At 43.6% G+C, this 18,110-nt stretch overlaps 1 protein-coding gene across 1 annotated transcript in view; it reads right to left on the reverse strand.

Moving 5' to 3' along the window:
• Positions 1-18,110, reverse strand: part of PARVA (parvin alpha) — a 185,720-nt gene that overhangs the window by 7,666 nt on the left and 159,944 nt on the right. The window contains exons 8-12 of the mRNA XM_066365746.1: positions 16,038-16,057; positions 14,393-14,454; positions 13,576-13,644; positions 10,029-10,130; positions 9,180-9,252 (exon numbers count right to left, since the gene is read on the reverse strand). Coding sequence (XP_066221843.1) covers positions 9,180-9,252; positions 10,029-10,130; positions 13,576-13,644; positions 14,393-14,454; positions 16,038-16,057 — 326 coding nt within the window. The remainder of the gene's footprint in view (positions 1-9,179; positions 9,253-10,028; positions 10,131-13,575; positions 13,645-14,392; positions 14,455-16,037; positions 16,058-18,110) is intronic.

Consider the following 18,110-nt stretch of genomic DNA (forward strand, 5'->3'; position numbering starts at 1 on the left):
TCCCATTGTATATGTAATCACAGCTCTCATCCTTTCCCCCAGCTCCAGTTCTGCTTGGTCAGTGCCTAGGTGTCAATCTTGAGGTTTCCAAAGATAACCTCCTCATGGCCCCTCCAAGCTTCTTTTCTCTCCTGGGCTCCCTAGTGCTGCTGTTCGAGGGTGCCCAGCATCTAAACCTCTGTTCTTCACACAACCTTCCAAATGATCTCTGTGGAACAGAGCTTTGATCATATCACTTATCTGCTCCAGCACCTTCCTAGACTCCCATTGCTTACAGAATAAAGTCCAAACTTTCTGCCTGGGCATTAAGTCCCTCTAGGACCTAACACTAGCTAACTGCATTCTTATCAACTATTACTCAATTCATACTCTTTTTTTCTTTTTTAGTGAGAAGCGAGGAGGCAGAGAGACAGACTCCTGCCTGTGCCCTGACTGGGATCCACCAGGTAGCCCACTAGGGGGAGATGCTCTGCCCATCTGGGGCCCTAGCTTCGTTGCAACGGGAGCCACTTTTTTAGTGCCTGAGGTGGAGGCCATGGAGCTATCCTCAGAGCCCGGAACCAACTCACTAGAGCCAATTGAGCCACAGCTGCGGGAGAGGAGGAGGTGGAGAAGCAGATGGTCGCAGCTCCTGTGTGCCCTGACCAGAATTGAACCCAGGATATCCACACACTGGGCCGACGCTCTACCACTGAGCCCACCAGCCAGGGCTCAATTTATATTTAATATCCCAGCCAAATAGGTACCTGCTTACATTCATTATTAGGTTCTAGGTGCTGTGCATTAGGTACCATCACATTTAACCCTGTAATGTTCATGTCTCTAGGAGTTCTGTTTTTATAGACATGGAAAATAGGCTCAGAGAAGGGTAAGTTGCCCAAGGTCACACAACTGGAGGGGTAAGGACTAGACCTAGGGTTGTCAAGGGCTCAGCCACCCGCTCTGCTGTCTCAATAACTGAGCCACCCTTCATTCCCCTGGAAGGTCTTTTGCTCATATCATCATCCTGTCTTAGATGCCCATTCTATCCTTTAAAAAAAATAATTTAAAAAATTAAAATTAGTTGACATACAATATTATATTAGTTTCAAGTGTACAGCATAGTAGTAGACATTTATATAATTTACATTGTAATTCGTCCGATAAGTCTAGTACCCATACATAGTTATTACATAGTAATATGTAGTACCGACATAGTTATTACAATATCATTGCCTATATTCCCTATACTGTATTTTACATCCCTGTGACTATTCTGTAACTACCAATGTGTACTTCTCAATCCTTTCACCTTTTTCACCCAGCCCCCACAACCCCTCCCATCTGTCAATCATCGGTTTGTTCTCTGTATCTATGAGTCTATTTTATTTTGTTCTTTAGATTCCACATATAAGTAAAATCATATGGTAATTTTCTTTCTCTGTCTGACTTAATCATAATACTTACTCTACTCTACATCCATGTTGTTACGAATAGTAAGAGTTCATTCTTTTTTCTGGCCCAGTAATAAATCTCACATCTTCTTTATCCAATCATCTAATGGTGGGCATTTAGGTTCCTTCAGTATCTTGACTATTGTAAATAATGCTACAATAAACATAAGGGTGTGTGTATCTTTCTGAATTAGTGTTTTGGACATTGGATAAATACCCAGAAGTAGAATTGTGGGGTCATGAGGTATTTCTTTCTTTCTTTATTGGTTTTTAGAGAGAGAAAAGAGAAGAAGAGGGGGTGAGAGGGATTGGGAAGCATCAACTCGTAGTAGTTGCTTCTCATATGTGCCTTGACTGGGCAAGCCCAGGGTTTTGAACAGGTGACCCCAGTATTCCAGGTTAACACTTTATCTATTGCGCCACCACAGGCCAGGCAATGAGGTATTTCTATTTTTAATTTTTTGAGGAACCTTCACAATATTTTCCATAAAGGCTGTACCAATTCGCAATCCTACTAGTAATGAATGAGGGTTTGCTTTTCTCCACATCCTTGCCATACTAGTTGTTTGTTGATTTACTGATGATGGCAATTCTGACTGGTGTGATGTGTATCTCACCGCGGTTTTAATTTGCACTTCCTGATGACTAGTGATGTTGAGCATCTTTTCATGTGTCTGTTGGCCATCTGTATGTCCCCCTTGGAGAAATGTCTGTTTAGGTCTTCTGCCCATTATTAAATAAAAAAAATTCTTTTGGTATTGAGTTGTATGAATTTATTTGAATATTAGCCCCTTATTTGATATATTATTGGCAAATACTTCCTACCATTCAGTAAGTTGTCTTTTTCTTTTGTTGATGGTTTTCTTTTCCTTTTTTTCAGAGACAGAGAGAGAGTCAGAGAGAGGGATAGATAGGGACAGACAGGAACGGAGAGAGATGAGAAGCATCAATCATCAGTTTTTCGTTGCGAGACCTTAGTTGTTCATTGATTGCTTTCTCATATGTGCCTTGACCATGGGCCTACAGCAGACCGAGTGACCCCTTGCTCGAGCCAGTGACCTTGGGTCTAAGCTGGTGAACTTTTGCTCAAACCAGATGAGCCCACGCTCAAGCTGGCGACCTCGGGGTCTCAAACCTGGGTCCTCTGCATCTCAATCCAATGCTCTATCCACTGCGCCACTGCCTGGTCAGGCTGTTGATGATTTCCTTCGCTTTTAAAATATTTAGTTTGAAGTAACTCCATTTTTAATTTTTTTGTTTGTTTCTCTTGCCTGAGGAGACATATTCAAAAAAATATTGCTAAGAGTGCATTGTGTAAGTTTTTTTCTGGAAGTTTAAATGGTTTTAGGCCTCATATTTAAGTCTTTAATCCATTTTAAGTTTATTCTTGTATATATGTAAAAAAAAAAAAAGTGGTCTAGTTTCATTCATTGCATGTATCTGTCCAGTTTTTCCAGCACCACTTATTGAAGAGACTGTCTTTACCCTACTGTATATTCTTGCCTCCATTGCCGTAGATTAATTGACCATATAGGTATGGGTTTATTTCTGGGTTTTCTATTCTGTTCTATTGATGGATGTGTTTTTTATACTAGTACCATGCTGTTTTGATTACTATAGCCTTGTGATATAGTTTGAAATCAAGTAGCATGTTACTTCCAATATGGTTCTTCTTTCTCAATATTGCCTTGACTGTTTTGGGTCTTTTGTGGTTCCATACAAATTTTAGAATCATTTATTCTAGTTCTGTGAAAAATGCCATTGTTATTTTGATAGAGATTGCATTAAATTTGGAGATTGTTGTGGGTAGTATGGACATCTTAATAATATTAATTTTTCCTATCCATGAGTATGGTATACCCTTCTATTTATTTGTACCTTCTTAACTTTCTTCAGTCTTATAATTTTTAGAGTACAGGTTTTTTACCTCCTTGGTTAAGTTTATTATTAGGTATTTTATTCTTTTGGATACAATTATAAATGGCATGGTTTTATTAATTTCTCTTTCTGATAGTTTATTACTGATGTGTAAAATGTAATTGATTTCTGAATATTAATTTTCCATTATTTTACCTAATTCATTTAGTTCTAATAGTGTGTGTGTGTGTGTGTGTGAGAGAGAGAGAGAGAGAGAGAGAGAGAGAGAGATCTTTAGGGCTCTCTCTATAGAGTCTCATGTCATCTGTTAATAATGACTGCTTTATGTTTTCCTTTCCAATTTGGTTGCCCTTTCCTTCCTTCCTTCTTTCTCTCTTTCTCTCTCTCTCTCTCTCTCTTTCTTTCTTTCTTTCTTTCTTTCTTTCTTTCTTTCTTTCCTTCCTCCTTCTCTCCCTCCCTCCTTTTTTCTTTCTTTTTTTCTTTCTTTCTTTTTTTCTTTCTTTCTTTCTTTTGACTAATTACTAGAGCAGGGAATTCTAATACTGTGTTGAATAAAAGTGGTGGAAGTGGACATCCTTTCTTGTTCCTGATCTTAAAGAAAAGATTTTCAGTTTTTCACCATTAAATACAATGTTATCTGTGGCTTTGTCATATATGGCCTTTATTATATTGAGGTATGTTCCATTTATCACTACTTTGCTGAGTGTTAATCATAAATGGTGTTGAATTGTGTCAAGTGCTTCTTCTGCATCTATTTTTTTTTCTTTTTTTTTTTTTCATTTTTCTGAAGCTGGAAACAGGGAGAGACAGACAGACTCCCACATGCGCCCGACCAGGATCCACCCGGCATGCCCACCAGGGGCGACGCTCTGCCCACCAGGGGGCGATGCTCTGCCCATCCCGGGCATCACCATGCTGCGGCCAGAGCCACTCTAGCACCTGAGGCAGAGGCCACAGAGCCATCCCCAGCGCCCGGGCCATCTTTGCTCCAATGGAGCCTCGGCTGCGGGAGGGGAAGAGAGAGACAGAGAGGAAAGCGTGGAGGGGTGGAGAAGCAAATGGGCGCTTCTCCTGTGTGCCCTGGCCGGAAATCGAACCCGGGTCCTCCGCACGCTAGGCCGACGCTCTACCGCTGAGCCAACCAGCCAGGGCCCCTGCATCTATTGATATATGATTTTTATCCTTTATTTTGTTTATAGGGTGTATCACATTAATTGATTTGCAGAATTTGAACTGATCTTGAATCCTGGGTATAAATCCCACTTGATCATGGTGTATGATCTTGTGTGTGTGTGTGACCTTTTAAATGTACTATTGAATTTAGTTTGCTAATATTTTATTGAAGATTTTTGCATCTATATTTATATAGGATATTGGCCCATAATTTTCTTTTTTGTAGTGCCTTTGTCTAGTTTGGTATTAGGGTAATGCTGAACTTATAAAATGAGTTTGGTAGCCTTTCCTCTTAAAATTTTTGGAATACCTTGATATAAATAAGTATTAGTTCTTTTTTGAAAATGTGGTAAAATTACCTGTGAAATCATCTGATCCAGGTCTTTTGTGTTTTGGCAGTATTTTAATCACTGATTAGATTTTACTAGTAGATATCAGTCTGTTCAGATTTTATGTTTTTTCCCTGTTCAGTCTTGGAAGATTATATGTTTCCAGGTATTTATACATTTCTTCCAGGTTGTCCATTTTCTTGGCATATAATTGTTTATATTATTTTCTTACAACTTTTTGTTGTTCTGTTGTGTCATCACTTTTACTTTTCCATTTATAATTTTATTTATTTGGCCCTCTCTTCTTTTTTCTTGATGAGACTTGCTAAAGGTTTATCAATTTTTGAAAATCTTTTCAATGAACCAGCTCCTGGTTTCAATGATTTTTTCTACTGTTCTTTTTTAGACTACTTTCATTTATTTCCACTCTAGTCTTAAATATTTCCTTCCTTCTACTCACTTTGGGCATAGTTTATTCTTTTCTAGTTACTTTAGGTAACTAGAAAATAGGTAACTCTATAAGAATAGAGCCTTTATTTGAGATTTTTCTTGTTTCTTGACAGAGGTCTCTATTGCTATGAATTTCCCTCTTAGCACTGCTTTGGCTGTGTCCCACAGATATTTTTTTGGGGGAGTTGTATTTTCATTTCATCAATGTATCTTTTGATTTCTACCTTGATTCATTGTTAACCCATTAATTGTTTTGTATAATAGTATTTAGCCTCCATGTGTTTGTGTTCTTCAGTTTTATTCTTGTAATTGATTTTAGATTCATACCCTTGTGATCAGAGAAGATGTTTGAATGATTTCAATTTTCTTATATTTATTGAGATGTGATTTATGGCTTCATGTGATATATTCTGGAAAATGCCTCATGTATACTCAAAAAGAATGTAAATTCTGCTTTGAGGTGAAATGTTTTTAAAAATTTCAGTTAAATCCATCTAATCTAATGTGTCATTCAAAGCCACTCTTTCTTCGTTGATTTTATATCTAGATGTTCTATTCATTACTGTATTACTGCTGATCTCTCCTTTTCTGCCTATCAATATTTGCTTTATAGATTTAGGATTTAGGTGCTCCTATATTGGGCACAGAGTTGTTTACAAGAGTTATATTCTCTTATTGATCCCTTTATCACTATGGAATGCACTTCTGTCATTACAGACTTTGTCTAAAGTCTATTTTGTCTGATGTAAGTACAACTTCTTTTTATTTCATTTGTATTTGCATAAAATAACTTTGCCATTTCTTTACTTTCAGTCTTTGTTTTTTTAATCTGTAGTGGGTCTCTTATAGGTTGCATATATACTTGTCTTTTTCTTTAAATCCAGTCAGCCACTCTATGTCTTTTAATTGGAGCATTTAATTCATTTAGTTTTAAAGTTATTACTAGTAGGTATGTAGTTATTGCTATTCCATTAATTGTTTCCTGATTATTTTTGTAGTTCATCTTTGTTCCTTCCTTATTCTCTTGTTCTCTTCTATGTTGATGACTTTCTATATGTTTGGATTCCTTTATCTTTATTTCTTGTGTAATATAAATTTTGGGTTTGTGGTTACCATGTATTTCATATATACAGGGTGGGGCAATTGTAGTTTTATAGTTGTTTGCATAGAAAATAATACAATAATAAATAATACAAGAATAAACTTTATTTCACATAGTCATAACTGTAAACCTACTTTTGCCCCATCCTGTACTAAGCTATGTGTATAGTAGTCTGTTTTAAGTTGATGGTCACTTAAGTGTGAACACATTCTAAAACCACTACAATTTTTACTTACCACCTCCTTGTTTATATTTTTGTCATTCCTTTTTATTTCTTTTGTGTTGGTGTGTTTGTGTGTACACCTTAATTTATTGTAATTACATATGATCTTTTTATTCTCCCTTTTAACTTTTGTACTGGTTTTATAGTTGATGATTCATTTCTTTTATTGTGTTTGCCTTTGTCAGTAAGAATATTTTTCTTTCCTATATTTTCTGGTATATATTTTTTATCTTTTTTTCTTAAAGAAGTCCGTTTAACATTTCTTGTAATATTAGTTTAGGGTGATGAACTCTTAGTTTTTCTTTTTGTTTGAAAAAACTCTTTATCTCTCCTTTGTCTAAATGACAGCCCTGCTGGGTAGAGTAATCTTAGCTTTAGGTCTTTGCCTTTTGTCACTTTGAATATTTCTTGCCATTTCTTTTGGTCTGCAAAGTTTCCGTTGAGAAATCATCTGATAGTCTATGAGAGCTACTGTTTATGTAATTAACAGCTTTTCTCTTGCTGCTTTTAAGATATCACTCTGTGTTCTTAACCTTTGGCATTTTAATTATGATGTATATTGGTTTGGGCCTCTGTGGATTCATTTTGTTTGGGACTCTGCATTTTCTTGATTTGTATGTCTACTTTCTTCACCAGGTTAGGGAAGTTTTCAGTCATTATTTATTCAAATAAGTTCTCAATCCCTTGCTCTCTCTCTTGTCCTCCTGTTACTGCTGTGATGCAACTATTGGTATGCTTGATGTTGTCCCTGAGTTCCCTTAAACCCTCGGTTTTAAAGATTCTTTCTTTTTGGTACTACTACTACAGTGGGTATTTTCTGCTACCTGTCTTCCAGATCACTTATTCAGTCCTTTGCTTCTTCTAATCTGTTCTTGACTCCCCCTAATGTAGTCTTCATTTTGGTTATTGTGTTCTTCATTTCTGACTGGTTCTTTTTTGTTTTCTACCTCTCTATTTGTTTTCTAATTCTTTGCTGAAGTTCTCACTTTTTTTCCCCCCCTTAAAATCATTGAGAATCCTTATAACCACTGTTGTGAAATCTGCATCTGGTAGACTGCTTATCTGTTTTGTTTAGTTATATTTGGATTCTGTTCTTTCATTTGGAACATGTTTCTTTGTCTCCTCATTTTGGCCGACTCCCTATGTTTGTTTCTATATAGTAGGTAGATTTGCCACATCTCTGGTTCTTGGCAAAGTGACCTTAGGTAGTAGGTGTCCAGTGGTGTAGTCTCCTTGGTTACCTGAGCTGAGTGCTCCAGTACTGTCTCTTGTATGTTTTGTATGTGCCCTCCTATTGTTGAACCATAATTGTTGTTGGCACATCAGTGGGTAGGATTAACTCTCAAACTGACTGGCTGTGAGAGCTAGTTGTGACTATAGTAGACAGGCTCTTGTTCTAGGGCCTAACTATGGAGCAGGAGTCACTTTAGCAGGGCTCTGATACAGCCAAGCCTGCCAAAAGCCCTATCTGACCCTTATGGTTTAGGCCAACTATCACCATCTCTATCAAACTACCCCCAACCCAGACAGAGGCAGGTATCACTTCAATCACAATCTCTTAATTGGAAATCTTTCTTGGCAGTTATCACCCCTGTCCTTCTGTTCTCATAACTGGAAGCATCTTTTCTCTCCCCTGGGTGGCTACAAGTGCTTTAAGGTCAGGGACAGCCTACCTCTCTTGGCCTGGGGTCTCAGCCCCACTGGATGGTCAGGAAAGGAGCCCCTCTATGTGGAGGTTTGGGTGGAAGAACTTGGAGCAGAGGCAGCAGTGGGGAGTAAAAGCATACAATCCCTACTTATCCACTTGCCTTTAAACACCCAGGAAAGTATAAGCAAAAGGGCCCACACACGGCATTCTTAATGTTCCAAATTGGCATAAACAGAAAACTATCTGAAACTAAGCATTGACACATTAGTGCTAGTAAAATAGAATATTTCAGTCAGTACGTTTCAGAAAATAAACATCCACACCAAGAAGGCTACTAAAGACACATGCCTCCTCCACGCACAAATGTACTCACGGCTCTACGAGCCAGCACAGGAGAGCTAGTGTAGCATTTTGTTCCTTGGGCCTTTTTTTCCCCCCTTAAGTCTTACATTTTCAACCAAACCCAATAAATCATCCTTGGGCAGTCTGGAGTGGGCATGGGCCAGGAACGGCAATTATGCTCAGAGCACAGCTGCCAGCAATGACTCCTGCGACTTCCCCCGGCCTGGCCTGGGATACCATGCTTTGGCCAGTCGGCACTCTGCCCAGGGGCAGAAGAACCGGGAAACTGCGCACAGGGCTGTTCCTGCAGCAGCAACTTTGCTCTGTGCCACGTCTGCTTGGGTCCTTGTCCCTGTGATCCCATGCATGAGATTTTAGATGTTTTTCTTCCCATGGCTGTGTGATTTGAAACTCACAAAGGATTTCCAGATCTGGGCAGCAGTGCCCTGTCATACCTTCCCCTGCAAATGGCAAAGAAGGCTTCAGAACAGAAACTCTTTCCTCTGCTATCAAATATGAGCCTTGCCTTGTGTCCCAGACACTCGTGTACAGGAAGAGGGTCTCACCATCTTGTCACAAACCCAGGGGAAGAGCAAAGTACCTTCTGGCCGTGGTTTTGGCTTTTCCAACCCTCCGTCTTGCATGAGCTCAAAGGCAAAGGAGACGTTTAAGACCTGGAGAGAGAAATGTGGGGCTTATGTTGTAGAACACTCATTCCTGGACCCTTGTGGCTCCTGGCACCTGCCCCCGGGGAAGTGAGGAAGCCAGCATTCTCACTAGACGGATAGGGCTGAGCTAAAATGGGGCCCTAACTTGAAAGAGAAATGAGGCTACCAAAATGGGCAGGCCATGCAGAGTGTGAGTTAGCCAGTCCCAGCCTGCTGTTGGTGAGCATTCCCAAAGAAGTTCAAAATCTTCTTCCCATCCTATTGTGTTCCTGTGTCCACTGCCAGGATTTTCAACTTGGAGACATTAGTGCTCACAGTTAAAAGGACCAGACAGCAAGACGTGTTCAAGAGCAGAGAAGGGTTTCTGCATTGGGTAAAATTCCCCTTGTCTAGCACAGAGGCTGTGGCAGCTGATGAGGCATCAGAACTAGGCTGTGTGTAGGTCCTCAGGTCTGACAAGCCTTGCAGCCACCTTCCCTGTCACTTCTGGGGAGAGAGGAGACTGGCCTATGCCACCCGGATGGAGCATATGACCAGGGGACCAAGGCCAGGCTGTGGTGGGGGGCGGGGGGCGGGGAGAAAGCTGGTCAGGATGCTTAGTGGTCTGCAGGTAGCCCCTTTTCAACAAAGTGCTCATCAGAATGGGCCCCGCATCCACTCTCTGAAGACCCTGTGTAGACAGGCAGCCGCTGCCTTTCCCAGATGACCCCAGTATAGGTATAGGCAGATGAGTCCAGGGCATGTGGGTGGGCAAATGCCTCCTTTCACATCCCCTCCCTTACCTTCTGTTCAAAGCTGTCCGGGGTCAGGAAGAAGCTGTGCAGGGGCACAAAGTAGCCTTCTAGGAGCCCCATGAGTAACACCAGGTATACCCCATCTGCAAACTGGAGGAAGAGAGCCAGGTGAGGCACTGGCCCCTGCATGCCCCCAGCCAAGCCTCATCCAGAGGGCTCGTCAGCTTCTGTTTCAACATATTTGGCTTGTGCCATGTCTGGCTGGTCCAGCGCTGGCACCACAAGCCCATGGTCCTGAGGCTGATCCAGCATTTACTGTGCATCAACCATATTCCATTCCAAGCCCTGAGCTGGCATGTGGACCACAGACCTGGTCAGGTGTGGCCCCTGCTTTCATCGTCCAGAGCAGAGACTGATGTGGAGAAAGGGCGGCAGCTGCTCTGATGGAGGGAAGCAGACTGGCTTGTGTGAGAAGGACAAAGGTTCCTCTCTCCCACTGAAGGCAACGGGGAAGGCTTCTGGAGGGGGTGCTGTCTGAACGGAGACTGGAGGGATGAGCAGGAATTAGCTTGGGCGGAGCAGAAGGAGGAGGGCAAGGCAATATCCAAGGCCAATGGGCATGAGGCTTCTAGAATGACTTAGTTTATGAACAAGGACTTCCAGTGTCATACAGGCCTAGGCATTCTTCTTTCTCACGTCTCTTTATCATTGCCTGACAGGTAGTATACTGTAGCTGTTATAAACTCGGGCTCTACTACTTGCTATGTGATTTGAGCAACTTTTCTGTGCCTCGTTTTTCTCACTGGTAAAATGGGGATGACAATAGCATAGTATAGTATCTCCTTAACAGGATGATCATGAGGACTTAACCAGTTACTGTGTGTAAAGTGCCTGGAACACTGCTTGACATGTAGGCAACACTTAATATTAACTATAGCAGGTCCTTGATTAACATCATTACATTATAATGTGGATGAGAAAAACAACTCTCAGCTGTGGCCACCATCCCTGTGGAGTTGGCATGTTCTCCCTATGTCTGAGCCGGCTTTGTTTCCAGGTACTTGGGTTTTCTCCCACATCCCAAAGATGTTCATGTCAGGTGAACTGGCGTGTCTACATTGTCCCAGTCTGAGTGGGTGTGGGTGGCTCTGTGTTGGAAGGGTGTCCTGTCCAGGGCTGGGCCCAGCTTTGTGCTCTGAGCTGCAGGGATCGACTCTGGCCACCTGTGACACTGAACTAGAATAAACAGGTGGAGAAAGAATTCTCTTACTTGTTTTTATCAATCTTCCTTAAATGCATGTATAGCTCATATTTATTTCAATGTTTAATATTAGAAGAGTTTGGGGGTGTTTATTTAGAAGTTTGGTGATATTTTTGTGATCAGAAATATGCTGTAGAAAAACTTAACTCTTGGTTATATCAACCAGCCTAAGGGAAAATGGTTTTGTTATATGTCACTTTGGTTCAAGTCACAGTTTCCAAGAACCTATTGGTGGTGGTGAGTGAGGACGTACAGTATTGCTGCTATCGTCTGGGAAAACCACAAAGCAATCAGGGCACAACTTGCTGGCTCTTGTTCACAAAGTACATCTGTGTGATGAGGGCCATAACAAGAGGCTTAGAGCCCTGTTCTTCCCACCAAGGATAGTGGAGGCCAGGAACCCGGCCTGGGGAGCAACAGTTTCCCAGGCTGGGCGGAGGGATTTGGATGTTCTGCTCAAGGAAGGGCATGGGGAGCTGCTGGGCGCTTGGGCAGGCTCTGCGGGAGCGTGGAGTCCCGTGGGATGAGGGAAATTTGGAAGGAGTAGGTGTTCCTGGAATGTAGGAGGGCCTGAGCAAAGATAAGAGAGGTCCGATGCATATCTCGTATTCTAGAACCTTTCAAAGTAGTTGGGGCCACAACATGTTTATGGGCATAAAGGACAGTTGCTAGAGTTCGTAAGAGGGCCAAGTTCTTGGAATTGTCTTAGGAAACTTAAGAAGAAGAAGAAAAAAAAAGCAAAACAAAAAGCTAGACTGAATTCCTGGAATGTGAGCAGGGCCCAGAGTCTGAACTCTGCTGGGCGACTGGCTGGTGGGCCTGTGGCATATGACCCTGAGCGTGAACCCGACCTGGGAGCAGTTTCCTCCCTGCTTCCCTCCCTCAGCTGGGTAAGGCCTGAGCCTCCCAGGTGTCCCAGGTCACCCCAGTGTGGACAGTGTGAGAGTAGCTCCCACATTGGTGTCAAAATCAAGGCCCTCTCGTGGAACTGTGTAGTTAACTGGGCCTCATTCTGGCTATGGTTGGAAAGGGCCGAGAATAAAAAAACATCCAATCTGTCAACTCAGGAGAGGAATTTGGGTTAGGGTCAGGTTCATGGTCAGGATTATTCACAGCTCTGAACGCCACTGACAGATGGCTCCCACCCCCGAGTGCTTTTTCTGATGACTCGCCGGTAAAACCCGCAGACAGACACCAAACGTGCTTGGCAGAGGCAAGTACTCCCCGTCCGTGAAAACGGGAGCGAAAGTTCCAGAGCTCATTCTAGCTCAACGGAGGAAATATCACTTTTTCAGAGCATTCCCTAACTCCCAGTAGAGTATATAAATCCAGTTTTCTGAGTCCGGACACATTAGACAATACTCAGGCACAGACCAGGGAATTGCTTTTAAAAACAACGGGAGATGTCCACGTGCTCAAAAGAAAACCACACTTAAGAAATTAATCACAAATGAAAGGAGGTTGGGAAATAAGATACACTACACAGACTTAAAGTATCTCCCAATTAAGATTAGTTATTAATGATAAAGAAGAAAGAAGAACTTTATGGTTGGGAGGTATGGTGGAACTAACTTGCCCAGTGATCAAAATTACTATTACCAGTAACTGACAAATGGACAAAAGTGTTTAAGAAGAACACAGCATTACTTAGGTGGTATTGTTACTGAAAATGCATAAACTGAATTTAATTTTGAGGGGTCGGGAATTGAGAAACATTCTATGAACCAAATGGCCTGCATGCTTCAAAAATGATATACTGACAAAAGGCTGAGGAATTGTGCTATAATAAAAAGACACTAAAGAGGAATGAGCCTCCCAGGTGACAACTATATACAGAATGAAAGAGTTTTATGGCAACTGAAAAAATTGGAATATAGAGTTTCTTTGAACCATGTGACATTGTCAAAAACGGTCAAATATCAGCATTGCAAATTATTTTATCCAAATAATGTAATATATCAATGTTAAAATCACCAGAATTTAATCATTGGATTGTGGTTATTTGAGAGTATGTATGTGTTATTTAGAGATGTATGCTGAAGTGCTTAGGGTGGAGAGAGAAAAAAAACCCAAGTGTGGCCAAAAGTTATCCATTGGTGTATGTGGATGAAGAGAATATGGGTATTCATGATAATATTCTTGCAACTTTTCAAAATAAATTCAGATAACTTCCAAGCAGTTCACCTCTCTGAGCAGAAGAGAACTGCCTCCGTCCTGGGAAAGCTTCAGGGTCAGTGTGGAAACCCCTCCTGGCTATGCAGGGACGGGGCACTTGGAATGGTGGCGGTTAAGCAGGGCCTGGCCCCTCACCTTCCACTTGGAGCTGTCACTCACCTGGGTTTCCAGTTCCGTGACCTCCAGGTTCAGTTTATTCAGGTGCTTATTCACGAAAGTGATCAGAGTCTGAAAAAGAAGCACAGGCCTGGCATTGAGATGGAGACTCTCGCCAGGGCCAGACCCTCGCGGCCACCTGGTGACTCCACTGGGAGGACAAGGACCGGTGTGATCACACAGGATGAAGCCCGGCCAAGAGCACTGGGCTTGGGTTCGCTGTGCCGAGCTGAGTGAGGATGAGCAAGCCGAGGCTCTTAGCAAAGCCCCTGGCGTGCACAGGAAAGGATGCCCTGAGGATTTGTGGTCCCATATACAGTGTGGTTCAAACTGTGAAAGGAAGTGGGAGTCCCGAGAGGGTAGCTTGAGAAGTGGAGTGTCTGATCCCAGGGTCGGGGAGCCAAAGGAAAATTAGGAAGGGGGCCAGAGAAGAAGTGACCCCACTGGGTCCCTCCTTCCAGTCCCTTCCTAGGTGCAGGCGCCTGTGCCCAGCGAGACAGAGGGGCGTCTGTGTGAGGAGGCGGGGATGGCCTGAGGTCAGCAGGGGTGGAGAGGCAGGGTGCCGTTATGCTCAGAACCCCGAGAGATGCTATTATCCAGATGCGAGAAGGAAGGCACTGGATGAGGTATCCAGTGAAAACAAAGCAGGTAAAAAGGACATCAAGCAGAAGAGCCCGTGACTGCAGAGATCTGGTGAGAGAACCACTTTCAGGAAGCTCGCAAGCTGCAGGGATGGGTTTCCTAAATTGTTTTGCTACATTCACCCCCCACCCCCCTCCTCCCCATCCACCTCCTTCCCTCCCAGGCCCCTCTTTCCCACCTTTTTCACCACATTGAGCTTATCTGGTGCATGGTCGAACAAGGTGTCGAAGGCATCACGTTCTGAGAAAGAGGAAAATGTCAAGTAAAGCAGAGCTGATCCCTGGTGGAAAGCCCACCCCAGGCCCCAGGCACATGGTCAGCTACAGATGGAAATCCTTTTTTATTTTATTTTTTTAATTTTTTTTTAAATTTATTCATTTTAGAGAGGAGGGGTGGAGAGAGAGAGAGAGAGAGAGAGAGAGAGAGAAGGGGGAGGAGCAGGAAGCATCAACTCCCATATGTGCCTTGACCAGGCAAGCCAGGGTTTTGAACCGGCAACCTCAGTGTTTCCAGGTTGACACTTTATCCACTGCGCCACCACAAGTCAGGCTAGATGGAAATTCTTTGGGGTAAGAGGCTATGCTGGAAACTCTGGAAGCTGAGTTTAGGGCAGGGATTTGGGGTTGATTCTTACCTTGGTGTGTGTGTGTGTGTGTGTGTGTGTGTGCACGCACACGTGTGTGTATGTCCACCCTCTATGTCAACCCTCCTTGGGGCTGGGGTTGAGGGGCTCTGTCAGGCACTTTGACTTGGAACTGGCCATTTTTCTTCAGTCTTTGTGTTCGTTACATCATGATTTAGTCACGGTTCTAAAGTGTTTCTGGAGCTTTTTGGAGGTAGAGTGTTACCCAAATATCAAATCACTTCACCCTCTAATTACCAAAACCAGTATACCCAGACAGACACCTGGGTATAGAGTGTGTAAATAAGCAGATTGGGAACCACAGACCCCCAGGACAGAGTGTGAGCTCTACCTCTTGAGTAAACTAGGCACTTCAATGCTCCGTGCCTCAGTTTCCTCTTCTGTAAAATGCCATCTGAGAAATGAACCCCCGGTGTCATGAGATGAAAGATGAGAATATATGTGCACGTGTGCTCTATTGACTCTGAAGTGTCTACCAATCTGAATCGTTTTAGCATTATCAGAATCATTCAAAATATGCATAGTAAATGTAGGACCATAGGAAATAGCCAGCCATGCCCCCTGCAGGGTCTTTTCTTGTTCTCTGAACTGAGGGGTGAAATAATGGAGGGGATCTGAGGCAGGGCAGGAGAAGGGTCTGCAGGAGGAACCTGGGGCAGGGGATGTGTGTCATCCTGGGGGATGTCTTTGCCTACTCTAGCACCGATGGGCAAATCTGAGACTTCCAGGAAGGCGATTGTGATCTCCCTGACATTCATAGACTTTATGAGCAAACCCAAAGTTCTGCGAAATGGGAGAGATAGAAGTTGTGATAAGGAAAGAGAAAGAATGCAGCTTCCAGAAGGGCTGGGAAGAGTAGGAGAGGGGACAGTCTGAGCATGTGAATACACCTCTTTCTTTATGCTCACAATACGCCTAGAGGGAGAATGCCCCCAGATGCTGGAGACCTGTCCAGAAGCCCAGCACTATCAATGGTCTGGCTACTGGCAAAAGGACTGTGCAGCTGTGGTTAGTTTTTCTCTTCCCACTAGTAAGCTGAGCCTTCCTACCAAGTGGCAGGCAGGCTGGGGCAGACACACATGCAGGAAGCAAGCTGTGTGCCTGTTCTTCCCAGTTGTTACAGAATTAACTAGACCCCCGTGGCAGCCACAGCACCATAGGACAATCTTATGCAACTCACCATGCCTTCCAGAAAGAGCCCTGTTGGAAAAGGAGAAAGAAAACAGTGTAAATCTTCTCTCCTCACCCTTGATTGAAAAGCCTCAAAGCTATCTTTGGTACTTTATTCTGCACATAGTCTCCAATTATTGGTGGTCTTTACCACCTTAACACCTATTTTGCCCTCTGCTATGCAGATATACTGGTATATTGCACAAAGCCTGATATAAGAGATGCTTAAAATATCTTTAAATATAATCATACTATTGCTTATAATTGAGAAAGAATATTGGACCCAGAAGTTCGGGATTCCCATCCATGTTTTAGGAGCAGAGCACTGCCCCAATGTGGAGTTTCACTGCCCAGGATGCTGCGGGCATTAGCTTGGGGAGGTCAAGTTCTCTCTCCTGTCCACCCTGTGTACCCATCAGGCTGCACCTAGCCTTGATCCAGGATAGGATTTTCTCAAAGAGGGCAGGAGCTGGACTTATAGCAGTGAAGCAGCAAAGTACTAAGAATATAAGCATTAAGACAGACCACTGAGGTTTAAATCCCACCGAGCCATTTGCTTGCTGTGTGATCTTGAGCAAGCTAACCAATCTCTCTGGGCACCAGGTCTCATTTCTAAAATGAAGATGTGTCACACACCTCAACAGCATGTTGTGAGCATATGTAGAAAGATTTTAGCATAATTCATGGTATATAGTAAATGCTCAATATGTTTTTTTTTCTCAATATGTTTTTGGTTCTCATTAAAGTATTCCAACTGTGCATCATCACCCCTTAAATTATGACTTGTGGGTGATGCACGGGAAAGAATAATGAACTTGGCGTTAACTGTTGGATGAACCAGTGATAATCTTCTCCACCTTTGGGCTGGTGGAGGTGCAATCATTGCTTCATGTGTGTATTATGAACATCCATAGATACAAAAGTACTTAACTATAAACTGTAGTGTGCTGTCATTGTTAGGGGTCTGCATTCATATTTATGTTGTGTGGCAAGATGGCAGAGAGAGACCGCAGAAAGCGCAGGGCGGCTGCGAGACTGCTCTGGAGACTGCAACTTCAGTTTCCCCAATTTGGGAGCTTCTCTCAGGCTCCTCTCAGATAGGTTTCCTCTTTTCCGGGAGGTGAAACAGCAGGTGTGGACAAGCGCAGCAAAGACTAGAGGAGGTGGGGGCAGGACAGGGAGGAGTTCTCCTCTCCCAGCAGGCCTGCACCAGGGCAGCTCTGTGCCCACCCCTCACAGAGCCATGGCCAGGAATCGGTGTGCCTTGTACACCAGCTGCCCCCTTGGCAGCCAAGACTGGACCCTGGAGTGATGTGGGGACAGGCCACATACTGGGCATCTGGGGAGGGACCACTCACATCTCTGCCCTACCCTGGGCCTGAAATGCTCGTAATCCTGGGCCGCTTTTAAGGCACACGCACAGTGTGGTCCAGATAGGCAGCACGCTGGACCCCCGTCAGCCACTACTAGGGAGGGGAAGTGTGTTTCCTAGAGATTGGACAAAGCTTGGATGATGCAGGTCTGCTGTGATGGAAAAAAGCCAGAAGCAAACAATGAAAGGCAAGGGGAAGAAGGGCAGGGTTGCTACCCTGTGAAATCCTCATGGCCTCTCTGGTTAGCAAAATGCTCCCCACTTCAGAGGTGAGGAAGCTGAGGTCAGAGGTTAAGGAACTCACAGGCGAGTAAAGTGGCAGAGTCTAGGTTTGAACCCAACTCAGGCTAGCTTAGAGGGCCCTGCTCATTTTGTTTTTCTCGTTCAGGGGAAATTAGAGGAAAACTGGGGCAGAGGATGCTTAAAATGAACTTCGGGCCCTGGCCAGTTGGCTCAGTGGTAGAGCGTCGGCCTGGCGTGCAGAAGTCCCAGGTTTGATTCCCGGCCAGGGCACACAGGAGAAGCGCCCATCTGCTTCTCCACCCCTCCCCCTCTCCTTCCTCTCTGTCTCTCTCTTCCCCTCCCGCAGCCAAGGCTCCATTGGAGCAAAGTTGACCCGGGTGCTGAGGATGGCTTTGTGGCCTCTGCCTCAGGTGCTAGAATGGCCCTGGTTGCAATAAAGCAATGCCCCAGATGGGCGGAGCATTGCCC

Source organism: Saccopteryx leptura, chromosome 1, assembly GCF_036850995.1.
Source record: "Saccopteryx leptura isolate mSacLep1 chromosome 1, mSacLep1_pri_phased_curated, whole genome shotgun sequence".
Classification (NCBI taxonomy): domain Eukaryota; kingdom Metazoa; phylum Chordata; class Mammalia; order Chiroptera; family Emballonuridae; genus Saccopteryx; species Saccopteryx leptura.